This window comes from Lutra lutra, chromosome 3 (genome assembly GCF_902655055.1).
Source record: "Lutra lutra chromosome 3, mLutLut1.2, whole genome shotgun sequence".
Lineage (NCBI taxonomy): Eukaryota > Metazoa > Chordata > Mammalia > Carnivora > Mustelidae > Lutra > Lutra lutra.
Genome location: NC_062280.1, coordinates 55,909,669 through 55,931,272, shown reverse-complemented (window position 1 = coordinate 55,931,272; position 21,604 = coordinate 55,909,669). Strand labels below are relative to the sequence as shown.

Sequence of the window (21,604 nt, the reverse complement as noted above, 5' to 3'; positions counted from 1 at the left end):
GCTCCCATGTCTTTTCACTGCCTTTGCTTCTCATCTTCTGATGGGTCTCAGGCCCATCCTGGAGGAACAAGGAAGGATTGGGGTCTGTGGGGCTGATTAGGCACTTTTTTCTCTTATTCAGCATTCCCTTGGCCCCTCTTCACATTCTGTTTTCCTTCTCTTGGTTTCCTTTCCCTCGTGTTCATGGGACACCCTCATATACAATAGGGCCTCTTACAGATGTTGCCTGGTATAGGGTGGTATTTTCCAATGATTTGCTTTGGGACAATTGGAGGGATTCCTACATTTCATGATTTCATAATCAGTCTTGGTAGGTTGTGGGGAGAGGACTGAGGCAAGAATCCTGTTCCTCCTGTTTTCCTCTGCCTTAGGGTCTTTGTTTTGTTTTTAATAACAGATTGGGTTCTTCATTTCTGGCCCGTAGATTTTCTACCTCAGAGTACTTGGGGCATCAGCCATTTCCCAGATTTCCTTTCATTCTCCACATAGTAGAGCACATTTGTTTTTACTTTTAACTTGCCATTAATTTCTTATTTCGACCAGTTGAGAGTTTGGGTTGGGCGCGTGGTTTTTCAGTTACATCAGTTTTCTGATCTCTTTCTAGCTCCATCTCCCCTTCTCCTTGTTTTCTGTTGTGGTTACTTCAGGGCTAACCCGTTCAGCTTGTACACTGACCCTGTGTACACAGTTCATTTTCTTTCTCATGATCGTATTTATACTTTTGATGGATATATTTAAATGAACAGCTGTGCATTTGTTGAGTCATACCACAATTAGCTGCTCGACTGGCAAAAGCATATTTCAAGCGAAGTTGTGAGAGAATTCCATTAATCACATTCTAGTTGGGGGAGGGGGAGAGAAAGACTGACCACTAAGAAAAGTCTTTTGAAAGATTGTTAATGAGTTATTCCATTATTTTAGAGTAGAGTGAGGTAGTTGCTGTTGGAGGTGTCACCTGAAGAAACTTTATAAAGATGTAAATAACTATACAAGTTTGTAATAACTTGTATAAAGATGTAATAACTATACAAGTTTGTAAATAACTATACAATTTTGCCTTGAAGGCAAAATTCCTTGGCATCATTGATGTGTAGATAAAGTTAGTAGCTGGTGCTGGTCTATTTAAGTAGATAAAGGGGTCTTCTTAAAGTGTTCTTCTCTGTAAAGACCAGTGTTCTTGATTAAACATTTCTTGAATTCATTGGCAAAGTATTTTGTTTTAAGCTTACTGGACAGATAACATATGATACAGAAGATGTTACAACTTTCTTTTTGTTCAAATATATTAATTGCTAATTGTAACTCTGATTGAGTCTTTGGCTTCCACCAGCCAGGTCTTTTTTTCTCTTGACACTTCCTTGGGGTTCTTTCTGAAGGTTATTAATAGGCATGGAAGCATGGCTTTCCAAATAGCATCAATAACTGTTAGAAGACTCGGGGTGGGAGGAGAGATAATATGTCAATTTCTGACTTGAGAAGATGTATTTCCAAGCTACAGAAGCTGTCTCAGAGGTCACTGGGGATGGCTCTGGGCAGATCAGCTGGTGTCTGCAACTAAAGATCCATGCAAGCCTTTCCAAATGGGATATTGTCCACCAGGGAGTTGTCTGGTATACCCAGAGTCTGCCAGCCATCTTTTGGTTTGGCTACTTCTCTTGGATGACACCCTTGAAAACTGAAATCCAAGTTACAAATGATATCTTTTAATTTATCTCAAATATCTGGTTGCTGCTTTATGAAATTGATGATAAGGTACACTCTCCACCCCCCGTCATTTCTTTGCCAGTGTACAGAGTTCCTTAAACCTCACTTCCCTCTCCCCACCTAAATCCAAGTGTAGCATAGACTAAGAAGTTAAAGTTAATGTGTTTTAATTTATATGGAATGCTTAGTATGTGCTAGGAATGGTGATGTAGCCATGAGCTAAGTAGAATTTTTACTCTCATGCTACTTATATTTTGATGTGTGGGGAAGGAGTGGGGGGTGGGGAGAAACATAATAAAAATCAATGAACTAATAAATCAGCGGCAGATTTCACAGTGTTCTGTGCTATCAAGAAGATAATGGCAGAGTAATATAATGTAGGGGCGGGGGTGGGAAGGTCTGAGGCAGGAATGGGCTTGAGTGTGTAGGTAGTGTGGATGAGAAGGAAGGCTTTGGTGAAGCTAGTGTATAAAGGGTTTTTTTTTTTTTTTTTAATACCTCCACAGAAATATGCTGTAGTGTCTCCTATTAAAAAAGAAGAAGAAGAAGAAGAAGAAGAAGAAGAAGAAGAAGAAGAAGAAGAAGAAGAAGAAGAAGAAGAAGAAGGAGAGAGAGATACCTCCCTGGTGCTGACATCTATTTTATTTAACACCCCCCCCCCCCGCCCACCTGCCTACCTTTAAATTATTATAGGGTAATCATATTAGTCTTAAAATTGGGACAGTTGTGTCAGATGGTAGGCGCCTGAAACACCATTTTTTCTGGTATGGGGGAGTGGATAGGAAGGTCTGCACTATTAGGTGAAAGGGGAAGCTTCAGGCATAGTTAGAAATGAGAAAACAGAGCCGAGGCAGCATCTGACTGAGGACTTAGGGAGGAAATGGGATTTTAGGTGGTTTCCATAGGTGGGCATCCATGAGTTGTGGGGGTGGGGAATAATGGGGTCCTTCCTACCACTATGTGAAAAAACAAAAAACCCCCAAAAAACTGTTCTAGTCACAGTTTGTGAACTGGAGGGAGAGGCATGAGTCTGGCGCTGCCCAGGAGAATGTAACAAAACAGCTGGGGATGATGGGGTCCTATCAGTTGAAACAAAGCAGGAGAGCCACAGCTATTTGCTACAGAGGGAATGAAGTGGAAAATGAGGGACAGTTTCCATCTAGTCAAGCGTGTCAAAATAAAGCCGTGTCTTTAGATACCAGTAAGGCATGCAGCCGGTGATCACACCAGAATCTCAGAAGCTTTGCTCGGTTGTCATCTGTAGATCGAGCAGGGGTGCGGCAGTCAGTTTCATCCTGTATACAGCAATTAAAATGAATTTACTGGAGACTCTTTGGTTCTTACTTGTGGGGCCTAACTTAAACCTTTCACTTGTTTTCATTCAATTAAGCCTCATCTCCCCTCCACTTCCACCCCTCACAGATTATATTGTTCTTTTCCTCTCCTTTCCAAGCCTTATCTTGGGTTCATCTGTCACAGCTGGAATGTTTGTAGTGTAACTCTTTCAGTCGAAACCCTTTCTTTCCCGAAATAATCTGTAATTATTTCCTCTAACTACAGGATGAACTGATCCAGGGGCTGGGTTTCAGTTCTATAGGACTTGTCCAAGAAACTATTTGTATTCATCTATTGCGGAAGATCAAATTACATGCTAATATTCTGAAAGTAACACCCCACCAGAAACCCTCCAGCAGCAGTGAAGTCTATATAAAACCAAACCCTGGCAACTTACACACCGCCAGTTCAGACACAGCGTGGTGTTAAAAATATTTCACAGGTCATTTGTGAACTGGGAAAAAGACCCTGACTTATATGGTATGATGGCTTTGGTTTAGCCTTTTTTTTTTTTTTTTTTTGCAGCTGTAACTGACAGCCCATGTCTCTTTTCAGCCCTTCCACAGGGCCAGGTAGTTTGGAGCAAGCTGCCCCTGGGTTATCTCTTCTGCCTGTTGAGCATAGAAGAGACAGAATTGTTGGTACACAATGGATGATTTTTCTCCCAATTGGAGGTGGTTTTTTTTAAGTATACCTTCCCTCAAAGTTTTATGTCAGAATTTGTCTTACTCGTTCTAACTTTGTCCCAAATGTGCCCGAATCACACTAATTTCTCTTTTTATTTCAAAATATGAGCTACAAGAGGACTGGAGAGTGGGATTGGGGTTGGGAGGTAGAAACCACTTGATGAACAATATGAGAGTGGCTTGGTTTTCCTTTCACATCAAGATCTTTTTTTCAGGGGTGGGGAAGATAATCTGAGGTTACAGAGCATATGAAATTAATTTTGAGGTTACAAAGATGGAAAGAGAGCATGATTGAAAGGTGGTTCAAATAACCATGAGTAAAGATTATTTTCTAAGAGGAAAATCAAGATGGTTAAAGTACAGAATGCATTGACACTTGGATAAAATGTTAAGGATGACAAAAGCGGGTTGCTAAGCCGTGGCTGGCTGGTTTAACAAAGATTGTGATTGGTGGTTGAGTAACACCTGAACTCAGGTCATGTGGTCTTGAGCTTCATTTACCTTGTGTCTTTTGAGCTGCAAGTTACTTCTCCCCTCCCATTTTCTTCTGTGTAAAGTGTGATTATTGTGAGTATTGTTTTAGTGCGTTCTGGGGAGAGATTGAATGAGATGACGCATATGATCTCTAAGCACAATGTCTGGCTGGTTAGTATGTGCCGCTACTGCTGGGTGATAATGATGTAATGTTGACAGAAAACTAAGAGGAAACAGAATTGCTCAATCCTTTTCCTTCCTTTGCCTTTACCTTTTATATTAAAGAGAATGAATTTGTTTTCCTAGAAGGCATAACATGGACCATATAGAGATATAAAGAAAACTGTGGAAAAGTAGTGACAGCCCACATTTAGATGGTATAAAAGTCATTTAAAATTGGGAGGGGTGACTGTACAACCTGTTTTTGTTTTTTTTTTAAAGTTTTATTTATGTTAAAGAGTGTGCATGAGCAGGCAGAGGGGCAGAAGGAGAGGGAGAGAGAGAATCTCAAGCAGACTCCCTACTGAGCGTGGAGTCCGATGTAGGGCTTAGTCTCAGGACCATGAGATCATGACCTCAGATGAAATCAAGAGCTGGATGCTCAACCGACTGAGCCACCTGGGTGCCTCCAACCTGGTCTTTTAAAAATTCTTTCTAACTTGGAGATTGTCAGAAGTTGAATTGAGGAGTGTATCAAGAAAATTCCTATGGAATAAGTACTCAGTAAATTATGTGTTGAGCTAAATGGACAAAGCAAATCAGTTTAGGCTCTCTAGACAATGAACATTTTGTAGAATTTTCTGATGGGAAAGAATCTTAATTCATCTTACAACTTTTCCTTTATCCTCAACATTATAGATAAGAAGTTGTTATCTATTCTTAAGTCTAGGTTTTAGAAACATACTTTATTCTAATAGTGGATTATCAACTAGATTGTTTAATAGGAGTTCCAAAAATTGAATATAGAAGTATATTGTACTCTTGATTATTCTGTGACCAATATCAAAATGTTCTCTGATTTTTTTGGGGGGGAGGGTAATGTATTGCAATGTATCTATGGTTTTTATCCAGCTGTAAAATTGTGACGAGCAAAAGGAGTGTCACACTTGGTCTCAAGCCCACACATGTTAGAAACTGAGCTAAACCGTAGCTCTTTAACCAGAAGTCAGTGTGGTCTATAAATGGAGTTTAAAAAGTACCATGGGATTTGGAAAGCAGTTCTGTTCTGCCCTGGTGATATACCTTTTTGTAGTAGAATATCACAGGACTGTTCAGTCTCCCAAGAGAGTAGTCCTGAGACATTGTAAGACATGGTATTGATTGAAAGAGGGTGCCTTAGTTAAGATGGGAGGTCCATAACCCCTTTTTCTGAATAGCTGATTTCTTTGTGTCTGAGGGAAAGACAGATCAATTACTAGGGATAGAAGGCCTTATCCAAGACCAGAAAGGAGAAGGTATATATATATTATTGGAGGCAAGAACTTAGACTCTGAACCCTTCAGATAATAAACTGTAATCCCCAGTAGCTTATGACTTTTCAGTTAAGCATTTTGAGCTTACAACATTATATAAGGATTTTGGTTCAACCTGAAGTAGGATAAAAAGTTGAGAATCTTTTTATCATAGGTCGATGTTTCATTTAAGAAATGTTTAGTTGTGTACATAAAGTATTATTCCTACATTCAAAATGTCTTATGCCTTCTTCCTTGACCATTAGACTTGTTGACTTCTTTGATGTTAGAGAAGTTAATGAGATTTCTAAACGTGTGGAACAGTAACATTTTTGTCATGTATAAATGTGCATCCTAAACTACCAGGTGCCCTCTGGTTATCTGGCATGGCATGATGGAAGGAGTGATCATTTAAAGAGTAAGGCAATGGTTTTCAAAATGTCTAGAATCCCGTGGACTCTCCGTGACTTTCTCAGCAGTTCACAAGGTCCTTCTTGCAATGACATGTGTGTATGAGACTGTATTTTCCATATTTAACCAGTGCAACACAGTGTGACAGATGTAATGCAGATTCATATATGAGAATCTAGTTGCTTTCTACTAAGTTAAACATACAGAGATTTATAAAAATGGGAAATAATGCCACTTTTCTTACTACGTTTTTTGGAGAAAATAATAGTTTTTTTTTAAATTTATAGAACACAGGGTAGTATGTTTATTGTTGTTTTAAAATAAATGCAATATGAAAAAAATTCTCCAGTTTTAATTTGTAATAGAGTAAATATTGATAGATATGGCCCGCACTGACAGGCTGCTTAGAGTCCTCAGTACTTTTTAAGACTGTATAGTTATTCTGAGACCAAAAAGTGTGAAAACCACTGGAGTAAGGCATCCCTGAACTGTTGATTTATTGCTACTCTCTTTTCCCACTACCAGTCCCTCTTTCTTTGCCAACCTGTATCTGAAACTTCTTAACCAAAAATACTTGGGAGCAGAACAGTTGAAAATTTAAAATAGTATTTTCTTTTTAGTGTATTTTAAAATTGGGAATAGATCCTTGGGGCTTCAAATTGGGACTTTAGCATGTTGATTTTTTTATAATTAAAGTCTGATCAGGAATTTATTCTAGAACATTCTCCTTTCTATGCTCTTTTTCCCCTTTCCTTTTGGAGGTTCCATTTTTAATAGCTGAACTAACTGGTCAGCAGAGATTCTGCCAACTGAACAAAATGGCAACCAGTAGTGATGTTGACATATTTTTCCAAAGATTTTTTTTGGCAGATTTGAGTCATCCTATAAACAGACTAGTTGGGGGGGGACTGAATTTCCAACTCTTTTTTTTTTTTTTTTTCTTTTCCTGTTTTCCATTTAGGAGCCTAAATCAATGTTTTAATTCTGCTTACATGATAATCTGTGAAAATGTCTTTTGGGGCATGGGCTTTTATTGGCTTTGTGACAGGAAAAAATGTCAGTGGTGATTGTCTTTTAGTTTTTAGGGTTTTTGTTTTTTTTTTCCCAATAGTGAAAGGATTCTTCATTTTAAAGCTTGAAGCTTCTTAACTGCTGACTTTTATTAGTACCTGAACTGAATTGTAGAGATTAAAGTTATAGAGATGATAAATATTTTAATCCTACAGTTTCTTTGCAGGTGTGTATATTTTGTGTGTTGGGGCATGGGAGTAATTGCTAATTTATTTAGAATTTAAACTTAAATTGAGCTGATTAATTCAGGGAAATCTGAACTTAACAATATTAAATATGCATCTAATTGGTAGTGATTAATCGAATAGACTATAGAATTGGCTAGCATGGAATCTATAGTCTACTGAGGAGACATATGTTCAAAAGCACAACAGGTATGAGTAATTAATTATTAATTATGATAAGGTCCAGGATAGTAAGGACCACAGTGTTTATGTATCTTTATTATTTTAAATTCCATTTTTTAAAAGGTTTTATTTATTTATTTGAGAGAGGGAATAAGAGAGCATGAGCAGGGAAGGGGTAAAGGGAGAGAGAGACACTGACTCCCCGCTGAGCAAGGAGCCTGCTGCGGGGCTTGATCCCAGCACCTTGAGATCGTGACCTGAGCAGAAGGCAGACACTTAACTGACGGAGCCACCCAGGTGCCCCAGTATTTTTATTTTTAAGATTTATTTATATATTTGAGAGAGAGAGAGAGAGAGATTGGGGGAGGGACAGAGGGAAAGGGAGAGAGAGAGACTCTCTAGAAGACTCTGTGCCAAGCTCAGAGCCCGTTGAGGGGCATGATCCCACAACCCATGAGATCATGACCTGAGCTGTAATCACAAGTTGGCTCTTCAGCCAACTAGCCAGTCAGGTGCCCCTCAAGTATTTTTTAATTTTGAGTTTGGGGACCCTGCGTTCTGTCAGATGGAAGTGAATGTTAACTGCTTTCCCTGCCACCGCCCCCACCCCTGCCGCCCCCAATAAGGTGATTGACAAAGAACCACTAGGAATAGAGATACCAACCTCACCATTTTCTTATTCCTTCTGGTGCTTTCATTAATAATATATTCGATCTGTAATTTCTTTAATGGTTTTAGAACACTTGCAATTTGGGAAGGGCTTGTTTCATAACATTCTTAAATCGACCCTCAAAATTATGGTACATGGCTGTACTCTAAGCAAACCATGTCTACCTTTTTAGTAACTCCTACTCTTTCTGGAAGAATTCTTGAACTAGACTGTCATCGGAACTGAGACACACCAAATGAAGGCTCAAGTTACTTACCTCTCTACTAGATTAAAACATTTTTTGTAAGATGCAAATTTTGGTACATACAGTCACTGACTTACAGTGGTTCGACTTAATGATTTTTTGATTTTACCATGGTGTGAAAGTGATAAATGTTCAATAGAAACTGTACTTCAGATTTTGATCTTTGGATCTTTGGATCCTTTCCTGGGTTAGCAATATGTGGTATGGTCCTCTCTCATGACACTGTGGGCAGTGGCAGTGAGCTGCAGCTCCTGTCAGCCATGGTCACGAGGGTGAACAGCTGATGCACTGACTACCAAGCTGTCCCCAGACAGTCATTCTGTGTTTCACTCTCAGTACAATATTCAATTAACATGAGATCTTCAATACTTTGTGATGAAATAGTCTTTGGGTTAGATGATTTTGCCCAGCTGTAGGCTAATGTAAATGTTCTGAGCACATTTAAGGTAGGCTAGGCTGGGCTATGATGTTTGGTAGGTTAGGTGTATTAAATGCATTTTCAACATATGATATTTTCAACTTATGATGGGTTTATCAGGATGTGACTCCCATCACAAGTAGAGGAAGATTTGTGTTTTCATCCCTCAAGTCAGTGAATTTTCTTGCATGACACTGGGTGCCTGTACCTCTTTTAGAGGTAGGTGGGCTAGTGCTCAAGACACATTGAAAAGTAATTGATGTCAAGTGGCAGCAGACCAGTGCTGCAGGGTTGATATCACTGCTGATGGGGAATTGTTTCACCAAGTGTTTGCCTCTTCAGGGAGGTCATGAATGAGAGGAGGAGGGGAGTGGGTAGAAGAAGAGGCTTAGGGCATTTGAGGCAGAGGGAACCAGCAGTGTGTTTATGTTCAAAGTCATGGAGACAAGATGGTGATGGAGGAGTCAGTGTCTGGCTATGATGGCGTGGCACGCCACAGATCAGGGGCTTGCCGTAGAGAGATCTGTGTGAACATGGACATAGTCATATAATAACAACTGTAAAAGGGGTCACTCGAGTTCCATAGACTTAAAAAAATATAAAAGGAAGACACACAAAACTGTCCTTTACCTCTCTTCTTCATGTTGCTATTAGAAAAGGGATAGACCGAAATTTAATTGTGGCTAAATTGAAATGAGGGTGGTAAGATAAGACGGGGGTGTGGAGAATGAGCAGTCTGGCCACCAACCAAAAAACTTGATTTTAAGATCAATCAGAAGGTGTCCACTCCACGGGAGCTGGGGTGGCTCAGTTGGTTAAGTTTCTGACACGATTTCAGCTCAGGTTGGGATCTCAGGGTCATGATATCAGGCCCTTCGTTGTGCTCAGCGCTGGTGCTGGGTGCAGCGCCTGCTTCAGACCCTCTCTTTCTCCCTTTCCCTCTGCCCCTCCCAGTGCTCTCAAAACAGATGTGCACTCCCAGCAAATTAGATAGCAACTGGCTTTTGGTCTTTACTTTGAGCTATAGGTGTAAGATAGTACACTAACCTGTGCATTAAAGAACTTTACCAGTTTTCTTCTTTACCATCCAGAAAATCACAACTAATCAGTTTTAATTTGTAAAAATTATTTCTTGTACTAAAGAATTAGTGTAACCAAACTCATCATATTCCTAAATTTTTTAAAAAGATTTTTAAATTTATTTATTTGACAGAGAGAGAGAGAGAGAGAGAGATCACAAGTAGGCAGAGAGACAGGCAGAGAGAGAGAGGGGGAAGCAGGCTTCCCGCTGAGCAGAGAATCCGACGCGGGGCTTGATCCGAGGACCCTGAGACCATGACCTCAGCCAAAGGCAGAGTCTTAACCCACTGAGCCACCCAGGCACCCCTTCCTAAAATTTTTGTAGGAATTATTTAAATGGATAAGTTCTTTGTTGTAGTCCTTTGACTTAGAAAAATTGAGCTTTTGTTAATGTAGTTTTACAGCAATATCAACCTGAAATTTATATCAGGTACCTTACTTTCTCTCATTTGTATAGTTTGATATATTATAAACTTAGAAGATTTCTTCCTGTCTTGGTTGTATGTATTCTTTGTTAAAGTTGGGGTTTGTGTAAGAATGCACTGCTTTGCGATAGATGAGGGATAAGTTGTAGGTATTTTGGTTTTGGTTTTGGTGGTTGTTGTTATTGTTGGTCCCCTTTTGGGCTTTGTGGTGGTCCTCCACTTCTGATTCTTTTAAAGGAGGAGTAAGGTTTGAACACAGTAATTTGACTTGAATTATTCAGTCACTTAATCTTTAACATCATGTTATAACAGTTTATTCATGCTTCTCAGAGTTTTAAATTTAGTGCCATTTTTGCATTTCATAGGCTAAGATAAAATTTGAACTTAAAATTCTTTGAGAATGGTTAGCCTTATAGCTGAGAATTTTTCCTGTCCCTACTGAGTTCTCTGTAAGAGGGTAGTTACCTTAGAGTGGCCACCAGCAGGAGGTAAATCTGATGAACTCCTTAAGATGATTTGCTTAGATCTACGTAAAGGGTATATGTTTAAATTTAGCAAGAAATAAGGCAACATATGTGAGGGGGATTTGTAAGAAAGGCCTTGAATGGCAGTTTGAAGATAGTATGCTTAATTTAATTTGTCATCCTACAGTTAAATTTTTTGTTTTACTTTTATCTCTTATTTTTCCTCCACAGTTGTACAATGGTAGATGGAGTGATGATCCTTCCTGTGCTAATGATGATTGCTTTCCCTTCCCCGAGTATGGAAGGTAAGTGGCTCACAGCTGTTTGGAATAGGGTAAGTTTCTAGGTATCATTTGGCTCTCTGTAAACTAGTTTGTTCTTAATCCTATCATACTTAATACTCTTCTGTTCTCCCTCTTTGTTTTTTAAAGTAGTGTTTTCGGTTCATGCCAAAATTGAGAGGAAGGTATATAGAGTTTTCATGCCCCTTGCCCCCACACATACAGAGCCTTCCTGATTACCAACATCCCCACCAAAATGGTGCATTTGTTAAGATTGCTGGACCTACACTGACACATCATTATCACCCAAGTCCATAGTTTGCTTAAGGGTTCACTCTTTATCTTATGCATTCTGTTGGTTTCGACAGATGTTTAATGACATGTATCTACCCTTATAGTTTCATACAGAGTACTTCTCGTCCTAAAAATCCTCTGTACTCCACCTGTTCCTCCCTTCCCTCCATCTTCCTTACCTCTAGCAACCACTGATCTTTCTATTGCCTCCATAGTTTTGTGTTTCCTAAAAAGACATGTAGTTGGAATTATGCAGTATGGAGTCTTTTTGGATTGGCTTTAATAGGCACTTAAGGTTTCTCCATGTCTTTTCATGGGTTAATGGCTCATTTCTTTTAGCACTGAATGATACTTCATTGTCTGGATGGACCACAATTTATGCATTGACCTACTGACGGGACATACTGGATGCTTCCAGGTTTTGGCAGTTATGAATAAAATTGCTATAAACATCCATGCGCAGGTTGTGTGTGGATGTAAGTTTTTAGCTCCTTTGGGTAAACACTAAGACTTGTGATTACTGGATTTTATGGTGGAGTATGTTTAGTTTTGAAAGAAGCCTCTCAGTTGTCTTCCAAAGCGGCTGTACCATTTGCGTTCCCACCAACAGTGAATGAGAACTCCTGTTGCTCTATGTCTTCACCAGTGTGTGCTGTTGTCAGTGTTCTGGGTGTTGGCCCCTCTAATAGGTGTGTGATGCTGTCTCCTTGTTGTTTTATTTTGCATTCTCCTGATGACATCTGATGGGGGAACATCTTTTCATAGGCTTATTTGCCAGCTGTGTGTCTTCTTTGGTGAGGTGTCTGTGAAGATCTTTGGCCCATTTTTTAAATCAGGTCGTTGTGTTTGCTTATTTTTGAGTTTTAAGAGTTCTTTGTATACTTTGAATAACAGTCCTTTGTCACATGAGTCTTTTGCACATACCTTCTATCATTCTGTGACTTGCCTTTGCATTCCCTTCCATTGTCTTTCAAAGAGCAGAAGTTTTTAATTTTAATGAAGTCCAGCTTATTAATTATTTCTCTCACAGATTGTACATCTAAAAAGTTGCTTACTGCTGTACCCAAGGTCATCTGGGTTTTCTTCTATGCTCTCTAATAATATTATATGAGTAATATTACATAATGGGCTTTACATTAAGTTTCTATTGGACAGTGCTCTCGTGACCAACTTGGGTATCTACAGTCTATAGATTCTGCTCTAAGCAGTATGTTAAAAATATTTCAGTAATGCTTCAGTCTTTTAGTGCCAGGAAGATATAAAATAAGGATTCTGTGTGGTAAGTTTAAAAGAATTAGAGGTGTTTAAACCAGAGGAGAGGTTGAGTCCTAAGTTGTAGGAATTAATAAGAATTGAGTTGGAAAAATTTAATGGATTCCTATCTCTTACCTGGGGGTTATATTCCTCCCCAAGGAGTATTTGACAGTGTCTGGAGACATAATAGGCAAGTTTCTAGGATTTTTCCTCCAGTGTATAATTGCTAAACACTATGATAACTAGGAAAAAAAACTACAGAATGTGGTAGAATAAAGTCCCTCCGAATTCCATTCCCTTTCCTAGGTATAGTATCAGTTCTCCATGGTGTTAAGCAGTTCCTTTTGGTTTCATTTGACATCATGGATGGAACTGTGGTCGTGGGCATGATTGAAAAGAAGGAGAGTGGAAGGCAAATTGAGGTGGCAATGTGTGAATAGAGACGGAGAAGTTAAAAAAGAATGGAGTAGAGAGAAGGGGAAGAGGGCGTTTATGAATCAATATCAGCAACTGGGTCATTGGTTGTTTTTTCCTGCTTTTAGCTCTTCAGCTGCCCAAAGAATCCAGCAAATGACCCTCTCATGTCACAGTAAAGATACATAATGAAACAAGTCCGTCTGGCTGAAGTGGAAATGGATGGCCACTAAAGTTTAGCTATTTAATATACCACCACCACAAGGATGTTTACAAGGAAGGAAAAGGACACATCATCCTTTAGTTGCAATAGCTTTTTTTCTCTTCAGCCGGCAATATCCAGTGAGTGCTACAGCCTAGAGTGCTCTAATCATAATAACAGTTGCCCTAGTCCCGTCTTCCCTCCGTGACTCAACTCCTTGTTAACTGTCAATAGCATATTCTATGAAAAGACTCTTTGTTTTTATATATTTACTAGGAATTGAAAAAACACACTGAGAACCCCTGATTGTAATTCACTCTAATATATTCAACATTAGTCATAAAGCAAATGTTAAGTACAAAATAGTTAACCAAAAGAGGTAAATAATAGGGCAGTTAACTAAAATCTTGACACTAGCCCCATACATTGTCCGGTGCAGACCTTTAGACCAAGTTTAAAAAGAAATAGACCCATGTTTGATGTTTGCAAACATCTTATTGATTGTGCTTCAGTGAAGCGAGATGGCATTATTGGGGCATAATAAGAAAACTATAGAGATTTTGTTCCAGTATATTTTGTTGGGTAACATACTCTTTTTCATTGAGGCTGGGGGAAAAACCCAAGCAGAAATTCTTCCCCTTTGTCTCCCAAATTATTCCCAAGTATCGTCTTAAATATTAGTTAGAAATAGTGTTAACACTTCATATAATAGGTCCCAAACATTGATTTTGATAGGGTTTGGTTAGTATGAGTGTGGTTTAGAACATTTCTCAAGTTGTATGGAATCCTAAATCCTCCAGGGTAAAAAAGAAAATATTGCTTACTATAAGTACCTCTTTGACGATTTTAGGTAATATTTACTGAGTGGCTAATATGTGCCAAATGTTGACCTGCTTTATATTAAGTGTTATTTCCCATAATCCTCATGATTACCCTCATGAGATAGGTTTTGGGGGGATGTGCCTTTGAATTGTTGAAGCCTCTTGCTTAAAGTTACACAGCTAACAAAAGGTATAATGTACTTTAAGGAGTGGTGTTCAAGAGTTTCAGTCATTATCCATCTTCTTCAGATTTTGGCTTTTTTTTTTTTTCTTTTCTGTTTTGTCCCTTAAATTAGCTACATCACATTCCCATTATATCTGGTGCATGCTAGAATCCAGCTCAGTCCAGTCTGTTTGAGAGCTGAGATGAGAGCTAGTAAGAGCAAATGATCAGGCTCCTTCACCTGGGTTTGTGTTTTTTCTTTCTCATCTCTCATTCCAATATTCATTTTTCATGTTCATTATATATACAACTCTAGCTGCAGGAAGAGTTTTATTTGCTCTTACTGAGAAGAGCACTTGAGTCCTAATTATCCATATATCCTTCCTTTCCTTTCCCATTAATAAAACTAATCATGCTCTAATACTGCTCTTATGCTACTGGGGATAAGTCCATTTTTGTTCCAGAACCTCCATGTTTGGCTTTCCCTTTGTCCCCGAGAGCATTTGCAGGTGACGTCCATGACACAAATACTTAAAATGGAATATTGCTTCAGAAATATTTCTGAGCTAAGATGACCCACATTTTATCAAATTTGCGAGCCATAGTTAGATTTTATTATAGCAACAAGGGCTGGACTTTTGCAGAGTTTTGTTGCAAGAGATTTTGGCCTGTCCTAGAGAAGATTGCTAAGTTCTAAATTATTTTGTGAGCTGACTTGATTTTATTGTTTCCGAAGCCATCACCACTCAGACTTTCCAGCCCAATTACCCAATGAGGGAAGGAAGGGGATAATGTCAATAGACTTTTTGTTAGGGTCCACAAAGGTGCCCCTCTTTGCCACTGTGGGAGAAGAATAGAATAAGCCTTTCTTTGAATTTCTCATTATTGAAGATTCAGGAAGTTCTTGAAGGGGTGAATGAATGTACGAGAAATGTTTCTATTAAATTTGTTGCTCTCATTTCTCATTACTATAATTTATTATGTTTGTTGAGAATAAAATCTTTTTTACAGACACATCATCAAATGAGAGACTTTTTAGGGAGAGGGAGGAGATACAGTGAGCTATTTGCCACTCATTCCTAGGACCTAAACTGTAAATATCTGATTGAGCTATGCTTCTTTGTTGTCGGATTTTCTCATCTAACAGAATGATGATGTATTAGTGGATGTAAGGTGAACTATGACAAAGCTTCCTTTGAGCTTTTACTTCTTGGGAAATGTAAGTTTCGGCTGTGGGCAGTTAAACTAAAGCCACATCCAATTTTTTTTTTCCAGTGGACATTTAAAAACATTCACATTCAGGGCAGTTATGAGGGGAGGGTAATAGCAGTAGGGTGTGGAGGAGACTAAAAATTCAGTCTCAGTCAAATATTGAATAGATGTGAAAACAAATCTAAGACCCAAGCTTGTTAAATGATTTCCTTGTGGTCAACAGTGAGAGGGTAGTGCTGTGGCCTCTGGGCTTCTCTTTTATGCAGACAGGTCTCAAGAATGAGAAGATGATTGCCATCACCTCTTTGTGGAAGAGCTAGTGAAGCCGATTTGTAGGTGTAGCTGTACATGTGACTTTTGCTCTTGGAAAGAAATAAACACCGAGGAAAACAAGACAGAATAAGTACTTACTTTGTAACTCCCCAAACATTATTAACCAGCCTCGGAACTTCCTTCTGCAGCCCAGCATGACCTCAGGCAAGCTTCCACAGATAATGATTATACAGGATAGTCATAATTACTCAGAACTCATGTCAATTCCAAGATCCTGTAAGACCCAGGGCGGAGTGACTTTCAAACTTCACTGTGACTCACAGTAATAAACATTTTACAGTTGGACCCAATGCATCTACATTTAGAAACATTTTAGGGTAGGACCCACATGCATCTGAAACAAAAAAATTCATGAAAAAATCAGCAGTTACTCTTACTCTGTTTAATGTACTTTCATTTCTACTTTCTCTTTTTTTCCATTCTCTTCGGCTCTATTTTATTTGAAAAGAAAGAGACCTTATCTTGAACCACTCAATCGATTTCCCTATCCAGGAACGGGTCTTGACCCAAGGTTTAAAAAAGGTGACTCCAGTCTGTTCCAAGAGCTCACTGCCCGAAAATCCCTGCTGTCCTCAGGTGAAAGTTCTGACAAGTGCTGTGTGTGTTCTGCAGCAGAGTGGGTCCGGGGCCTTTTATTTTTTTCACAAGTCCACGAAGCCTGACCATCCTCACTCCCCCAGCCAGTGGTTTGACAGGAAGAGGGAAGTTTACATTTGTGTCTCTTCAGCCTCGGTCCCAACACCGGGACAGCTGCTGCCTGCTTCTAATCAGCAGAATCTGAGCTCTGCAGACCAGGGTTTTTCCTAGATCCACGGGGAAGTGTGGCATCTAATTCCTTGTTATGGGTTAGAGCAGAGCCGGCATGTTCTGAGGATATGACACTGGGAGGATGTGGGAAGGAGAGAAGGAATAGGATGAAGAAGGAAATCTCTCTTGGGAAGGAGGTAGTGAAAATCACCTGAAATAGAATGAAACAGACAAAATCCCCATGTCTGCCTGTAACAGAATGGTGATTTGGAATGGGAGTGGCCTCTTTTTTTTTTTTTTGGTTTATTTTGCTGCATTTATTTCTTGTTCTCAATGCCGGTACCTGCACCAAGCGGGTTGGATGGATCCAAGGTTGGACGAATCCATTCAGGAAAGTTGTAAAGAATAATGGAGGGGGGAACAAAGATACCCACAGTCCGGCAGGGAGTCAGACTCCTGTGCCGTATGTATCATACTGCACGTTGCCAGGTGGAGTCACATGGTCATGACTTCTCTTTAACACCAGGTCCTACTTTGTAGGCTTCACCGTGTCAGTTTTGCAGAGTGTTGGGGAGAGTTTTGGTAGGTAAATGATGTTGCTAGTTGAAGAGTGTCTTCTGAATGGAACCTCTGGGCCATGCATTGGAATCAGGCTTTTCTCAGGAGAGAGACAAAGGCAAACGCTGTCGTGAGCCATCTTCGTCCTCTTTCCCATGTGTCCTTATGCATGTGTTACCTCATCTGTCAGGGGCCATTCCTGCAGCTGCACCAAGGAGACAGCAATAGGGTGGTTGTGAGTTTGTGGGGAAAATGTGCAAAGTGAGGTCCGGAGTGGAGGAGGCCTGCCTGGACTTGGCGGTGTTCATTTTATCCCCAGTGTGTACCACAAACAGCACCTGGCATGTAGTTGGTGCTGAATGAATATTTGACAAATGAATGAATAAATCATGTTGGCTACAATAATGGTTATTATAATATAAAAAAGATACTGTAAGAGGGACCGGTCCGGGCCGAGGAGATCATAAGAGCATGTCTTTCAAAGAATTCATTCTGAGTTTGGGAAAAGAGAATCAGTTACAGCACAATCTTAAAATCTTTGATAAGTCAGCGTGAGCACGCCGGTGGGCACAGATGATGTCAGCGTAAGCAGAAGTGGTTGCTGCTGGCAAGGAGTCACAGTCTAGTTGTGGAAGGCAAAGGTTACAGCCCAGCACTGGGGATAGCCACAGGAAGGGCCTCTGTATCTCAGAGGGCTGGGATTGGAGACAGCAGTCCTGGGAGCCGGACTTTGGCAGGCTCCACAGGCCCTAGAGCAGTAAAGGGAGGACGGAGAAGGACTTCTTGCCCAGGGAGGGGCCTCACCCTGAGAACTGTGGGGGTCAGGAATGGACGGCCAGTCCAAAATGGCCAGGGCAGTCCTGAGAAGGGATCCGGCTTAGGAGCACAGGTCCTACTGGCCTGGCAGGGCCTGGAGTCATGAGCGGGTTGTCTCCTATCCGGAGGACATTGAGAGCTGTTGAAAGGTTACGGGGTGGCGGGGGGGTGGCACAGGGTATGGTGGCGTGAGAGGTAAATGGTTGAGGAAAACCAGTCCTGCAGTGGTGCTGTCGGGGGCAGGCCCGCATGCTGTATTTTGGGAGGTGTCCCAACTATAGCAACTTCATGGTGGCGAGCAAAACAAAAACAGAACCTTCGTTCAAAGAGGAGAACTTTGTTATTATTATTTGCAAATACAGTCACAGGAGCGACACACAATAAGCTAATAATAATGCCCCCACTACTTTTATTATGAAAACAGAAGCCTGAGCTGCTGACTTTTCTAGCAACTTTTGCAGTACATTTAAATCCCTCTCGCAGGCCCTTTGTTCCTGTGTTGCCATGGAGTGTCAATAACCCGGCTCAGAATAACCCAGGCAGTGACAGGCGAGGTACAGCCTGCTCGGTGGCATGCTGGCTGGCCAGGTTCTACTGTTTTCATTGCTCCCGTCTTGGGAGGAGCACGGGGCAGCTGGTGGCCCTGGCAGCCGTGAAAGGTGTAGGTCTCTTGGCTGCCTGGAGTTTGAAATGCAACCCAGACTTGCCTGCCTACTGAGCATGTGCGGCTCCCGATGGAGCTGATAGCAACTGAAAATAGCCCACTGAGCACCTGTCCCTTGTACACCAGGCCCTGGCCGACTGCCATTGAGGACAGTGGGGACTCAGCGTGGTGCATAGGTGAGGGGCTGCTGGATTTTATTGGTTCTTAGGAAGATCTTGGGAGCCTTTGGGCCTGGCTTAAAAAGACAATCAAAAACCAAAGGTCCCTTTGGCATTGTGGAGTTAGCAGGTGGTCACAGTGCCTACGTACACGACAGTATGTGCCGAAGACTCCATACAGTTCTTTCTGCTCGGCCAGACTGTGGTCCAGTAGACCGAGGGTATACGTTTTCTCTTGGAAGTAGCAGCTTCCCTGAAAAACTCCCAGAAGGTAGCCATCCATGGTTTCTACTGCCTCAGTTTAGGACAGGGAGGCATTGGCTTAAACTATTTTGTTTGATTTTTTTTTTTTTTAACCTGTTCTTGAATCCCCCATGATTGTCAGTAGATCACTTCTATGAGGGGTCTCATCGCCAGCTTCTTCTTTCTCAGCAGTCCAGATGTGGGCATAGAATAGAATCCCAGCAGGTGAAGGGACTGTCTGTTCCCCTTTGGGGCTCCTTCCACTGCCTTCTGGGCTTTCATCTCTTCAGCGGGGTTGCCATTGTTGGGCACAGTTGGCATGCCAGTGTGGATGGAAGCGGGCTCTGGAAGGAAATGCTTTCTGAAATGACTGGTAGTATTAAAGCTACTATTTAAAAGTGACCCTTTGTAGATACTTGGGTTATCTTTAGGCTGTCAGGGCTCTGCAGCTACGGGAGCCAGTGGGAGTCTGTGGAAACTCCGGCCTGTTGCTTTTGCCTTCGTTGGTGTTTAGATATTCTCGTTGCCCAGCCAGTGGCCTCGTGACACATCTCAGATTTAGCTGCCTTTCTTCTGCCAAGGTCCGAGATGATTGTGGAAGCTGGGAAGGGTGTGCTGTGCCATAGAGACTGGGGTGGGGTGGGAGAGGGAACGAGTGTTTGAAAAGCCAGTTCTGGTTCACAGCACTCTCAAAAAAATGCTTTTGGTTTCTACCTTGAGTGTAGGCACCCGGAGCCTTTCTGTGGGCTCAGGGGTTAAAAAAGAATAAGCTTCAAATGACCCAGACTCAACTGTGTCATGGTGACTGTAGGACCCTTTAGTCTATGACTAATAAGCCAATCTTCTTAAGTGTTGAATTTGGGAATTAGTGAATTCTTGTGGACTTATTAATTAGACTGATAGGGGAAAGAAGATTTACAGAGCAAAGGTCCAACTAAAGGCTGGAATACAGATGCTCAAGGCATGTATTCATGGGATCGAAGACATGGGATTCTTCTCACAATTAACCTTGCCTGGTGTTCTGGCCTGGTAAGGCCTTAGGACATGAACTGGGAAATTAGGGGATAGGGAAGTAGCAGTATCTGAGGCTTGATCGTTGCCCTAGTTTTTTACTCTTAGATATCTTAATCTTGTGGGCTTCATCCAGGTTGGGAGCAAATAGTCTAGAAAGCACCTTGTTCCCTCTGTGCTTTTTTTCTGGAGTCGGGTAGAGTAGGGAGCTAGAGAGCAGGAATTTAACTAATTCTGGACATTAAAAAATTTTTTTTTTTTTTTTTTTTTTTTTTACCTTTGGCTAAAAAATGCCAAAGATGCCAAATGCCTAGAGGCTGGCATTCTAAGACTGTTGTCCAACAAATTGTAGCCCTGCCTGTCTTCTGAAGGATTTATCTCTATGGTTGGAAAGCTTCCAGAAAGGCTATGAGGTATGGTGGTGGTTTGCTGCTGGTAAATAGAGCCAAGATGGGCAACCTTGAAGGCCCCATACTGGTAGGGTACAGAAGGGCAGATAGAGGGGGGAGCCTTGCTCTGAAGCCACCCTGTAGTTCCTTCTCCACTGTCCTATCCCATGTAGAGCCCCTGGTTGGAGTTTCCTAACACCATAATTTTCCATACAGAGCCTGGCTAGGAAACCCTCACTGGAGCAAGCCATGCACTGCCTTGTTAGCCTGTGGAGCGTTGAGAGACAACCCACATGAGTCAGGCACACCTCTTCCCACACTGTGAACAGAGCTTCTAGCCTCAACACTGGATGGGCGGGACTCCATCGCCGGTTCTTTTCAAACCTAAACCAGGAATGGCTTCCCTGAAATGTTTGTTATAATTCACCAGGTCCTTTTCTCTTCACCCTCAGGCTGTGGTCCTCTCTCTTACTCTTCCTTATAAGTAGAGCTTCCCTCAGACCCGGGCGTTGTCATTATATATGGTGGGGATATTTTTGGTCATTAAAGGAATTCCTTAGTAGGTAGTTTCCATTAGGCCTTGTAATCATTTATTTCTCTGAAGCGGAGAGTCAAGAAGTTTGAAGACACGATGCAAAAGGGGTCATATTTTCCCCTGTTAAAGAGTTGCTTCATCAACATGGTGCACATCGGAAAGCCGTGTCTTTGCTACATTCTGGGAATCATAAAAAGCACGGAAAAGACAGACCAGTATTGTCTTAGGTCAGTACCCCACAATGTTCTTTAACTTGTTAGTCACTTAAACACAGACCAAGTTTTTGGCTTTGAAATCGAAGGTGTGGCTGCTGCAATAAGGCTTATTTTATAGGGATTATTTCAGAGACAAGGAGTCAGCCCAGACACAAAATAAACAGATGGCACTTTTTTTTTTCCCCTAACTCTCGGCTTCAGCAGTTCAAATGCAGGATGACTTGGGAATCCTTATCACCTTCAGCAGAGCAAGAAGGGGAAAATGATGTAATTCAGTCTTCCCCATTCCCTGCTGCAAATGCCATTACTTTCACCAAGAGGAGAAAAATGGCAGCAAATACCAGGGGGCATCTTCCTCACTGCCGAGCAGGCAAGTCCTGCTTGACGCCCTTTCTGTGCTGGAGTCAGGGCGCTTAGGATGCGTCGATCATTCTGCTCACCTTCGCGTCATAGTAGCCCAAAGTCCTCACATCAGCCATGCAGGGAAGGAGCATCGTTAAGAGCCCTGCTGTTC

General features: G+C 41.2%; 1 protein-coding gene across 4 annotated transcripts in view; it reads left to right on the top strand.

The window, feature by feature from the left end:
- ACVR1 (activin A receptor type 1) overlaps nt 1-21,604 on the top strand; it is a 127,420-nt gene that overhangs the window by 58,126 nt on the left and 47,690 nt on the right. For 2 of the 4 annotated variants that reach the window (XM_047721813.1, XM_047721811.1), the window contains exons 3-4: nt 2,211-2,330; nt 11,012-11,085. In XM_047721813.1, coding sequence (XP_047577769.1) covers nt 11,019-11,085 — 67 coding nt within the window. In that variant the 5' untranslated portion in view covers nt 2,211-2,330; nt 11,012-11,018. The remainder of the gene's footprint in view (nt 1-2,210; nt 2,331-11,011; nt 11,086-21,604) is intronic. The other 2 variants (XM_047721812.1, XM_047721810.1) reach the window with 1 other exon arrangement.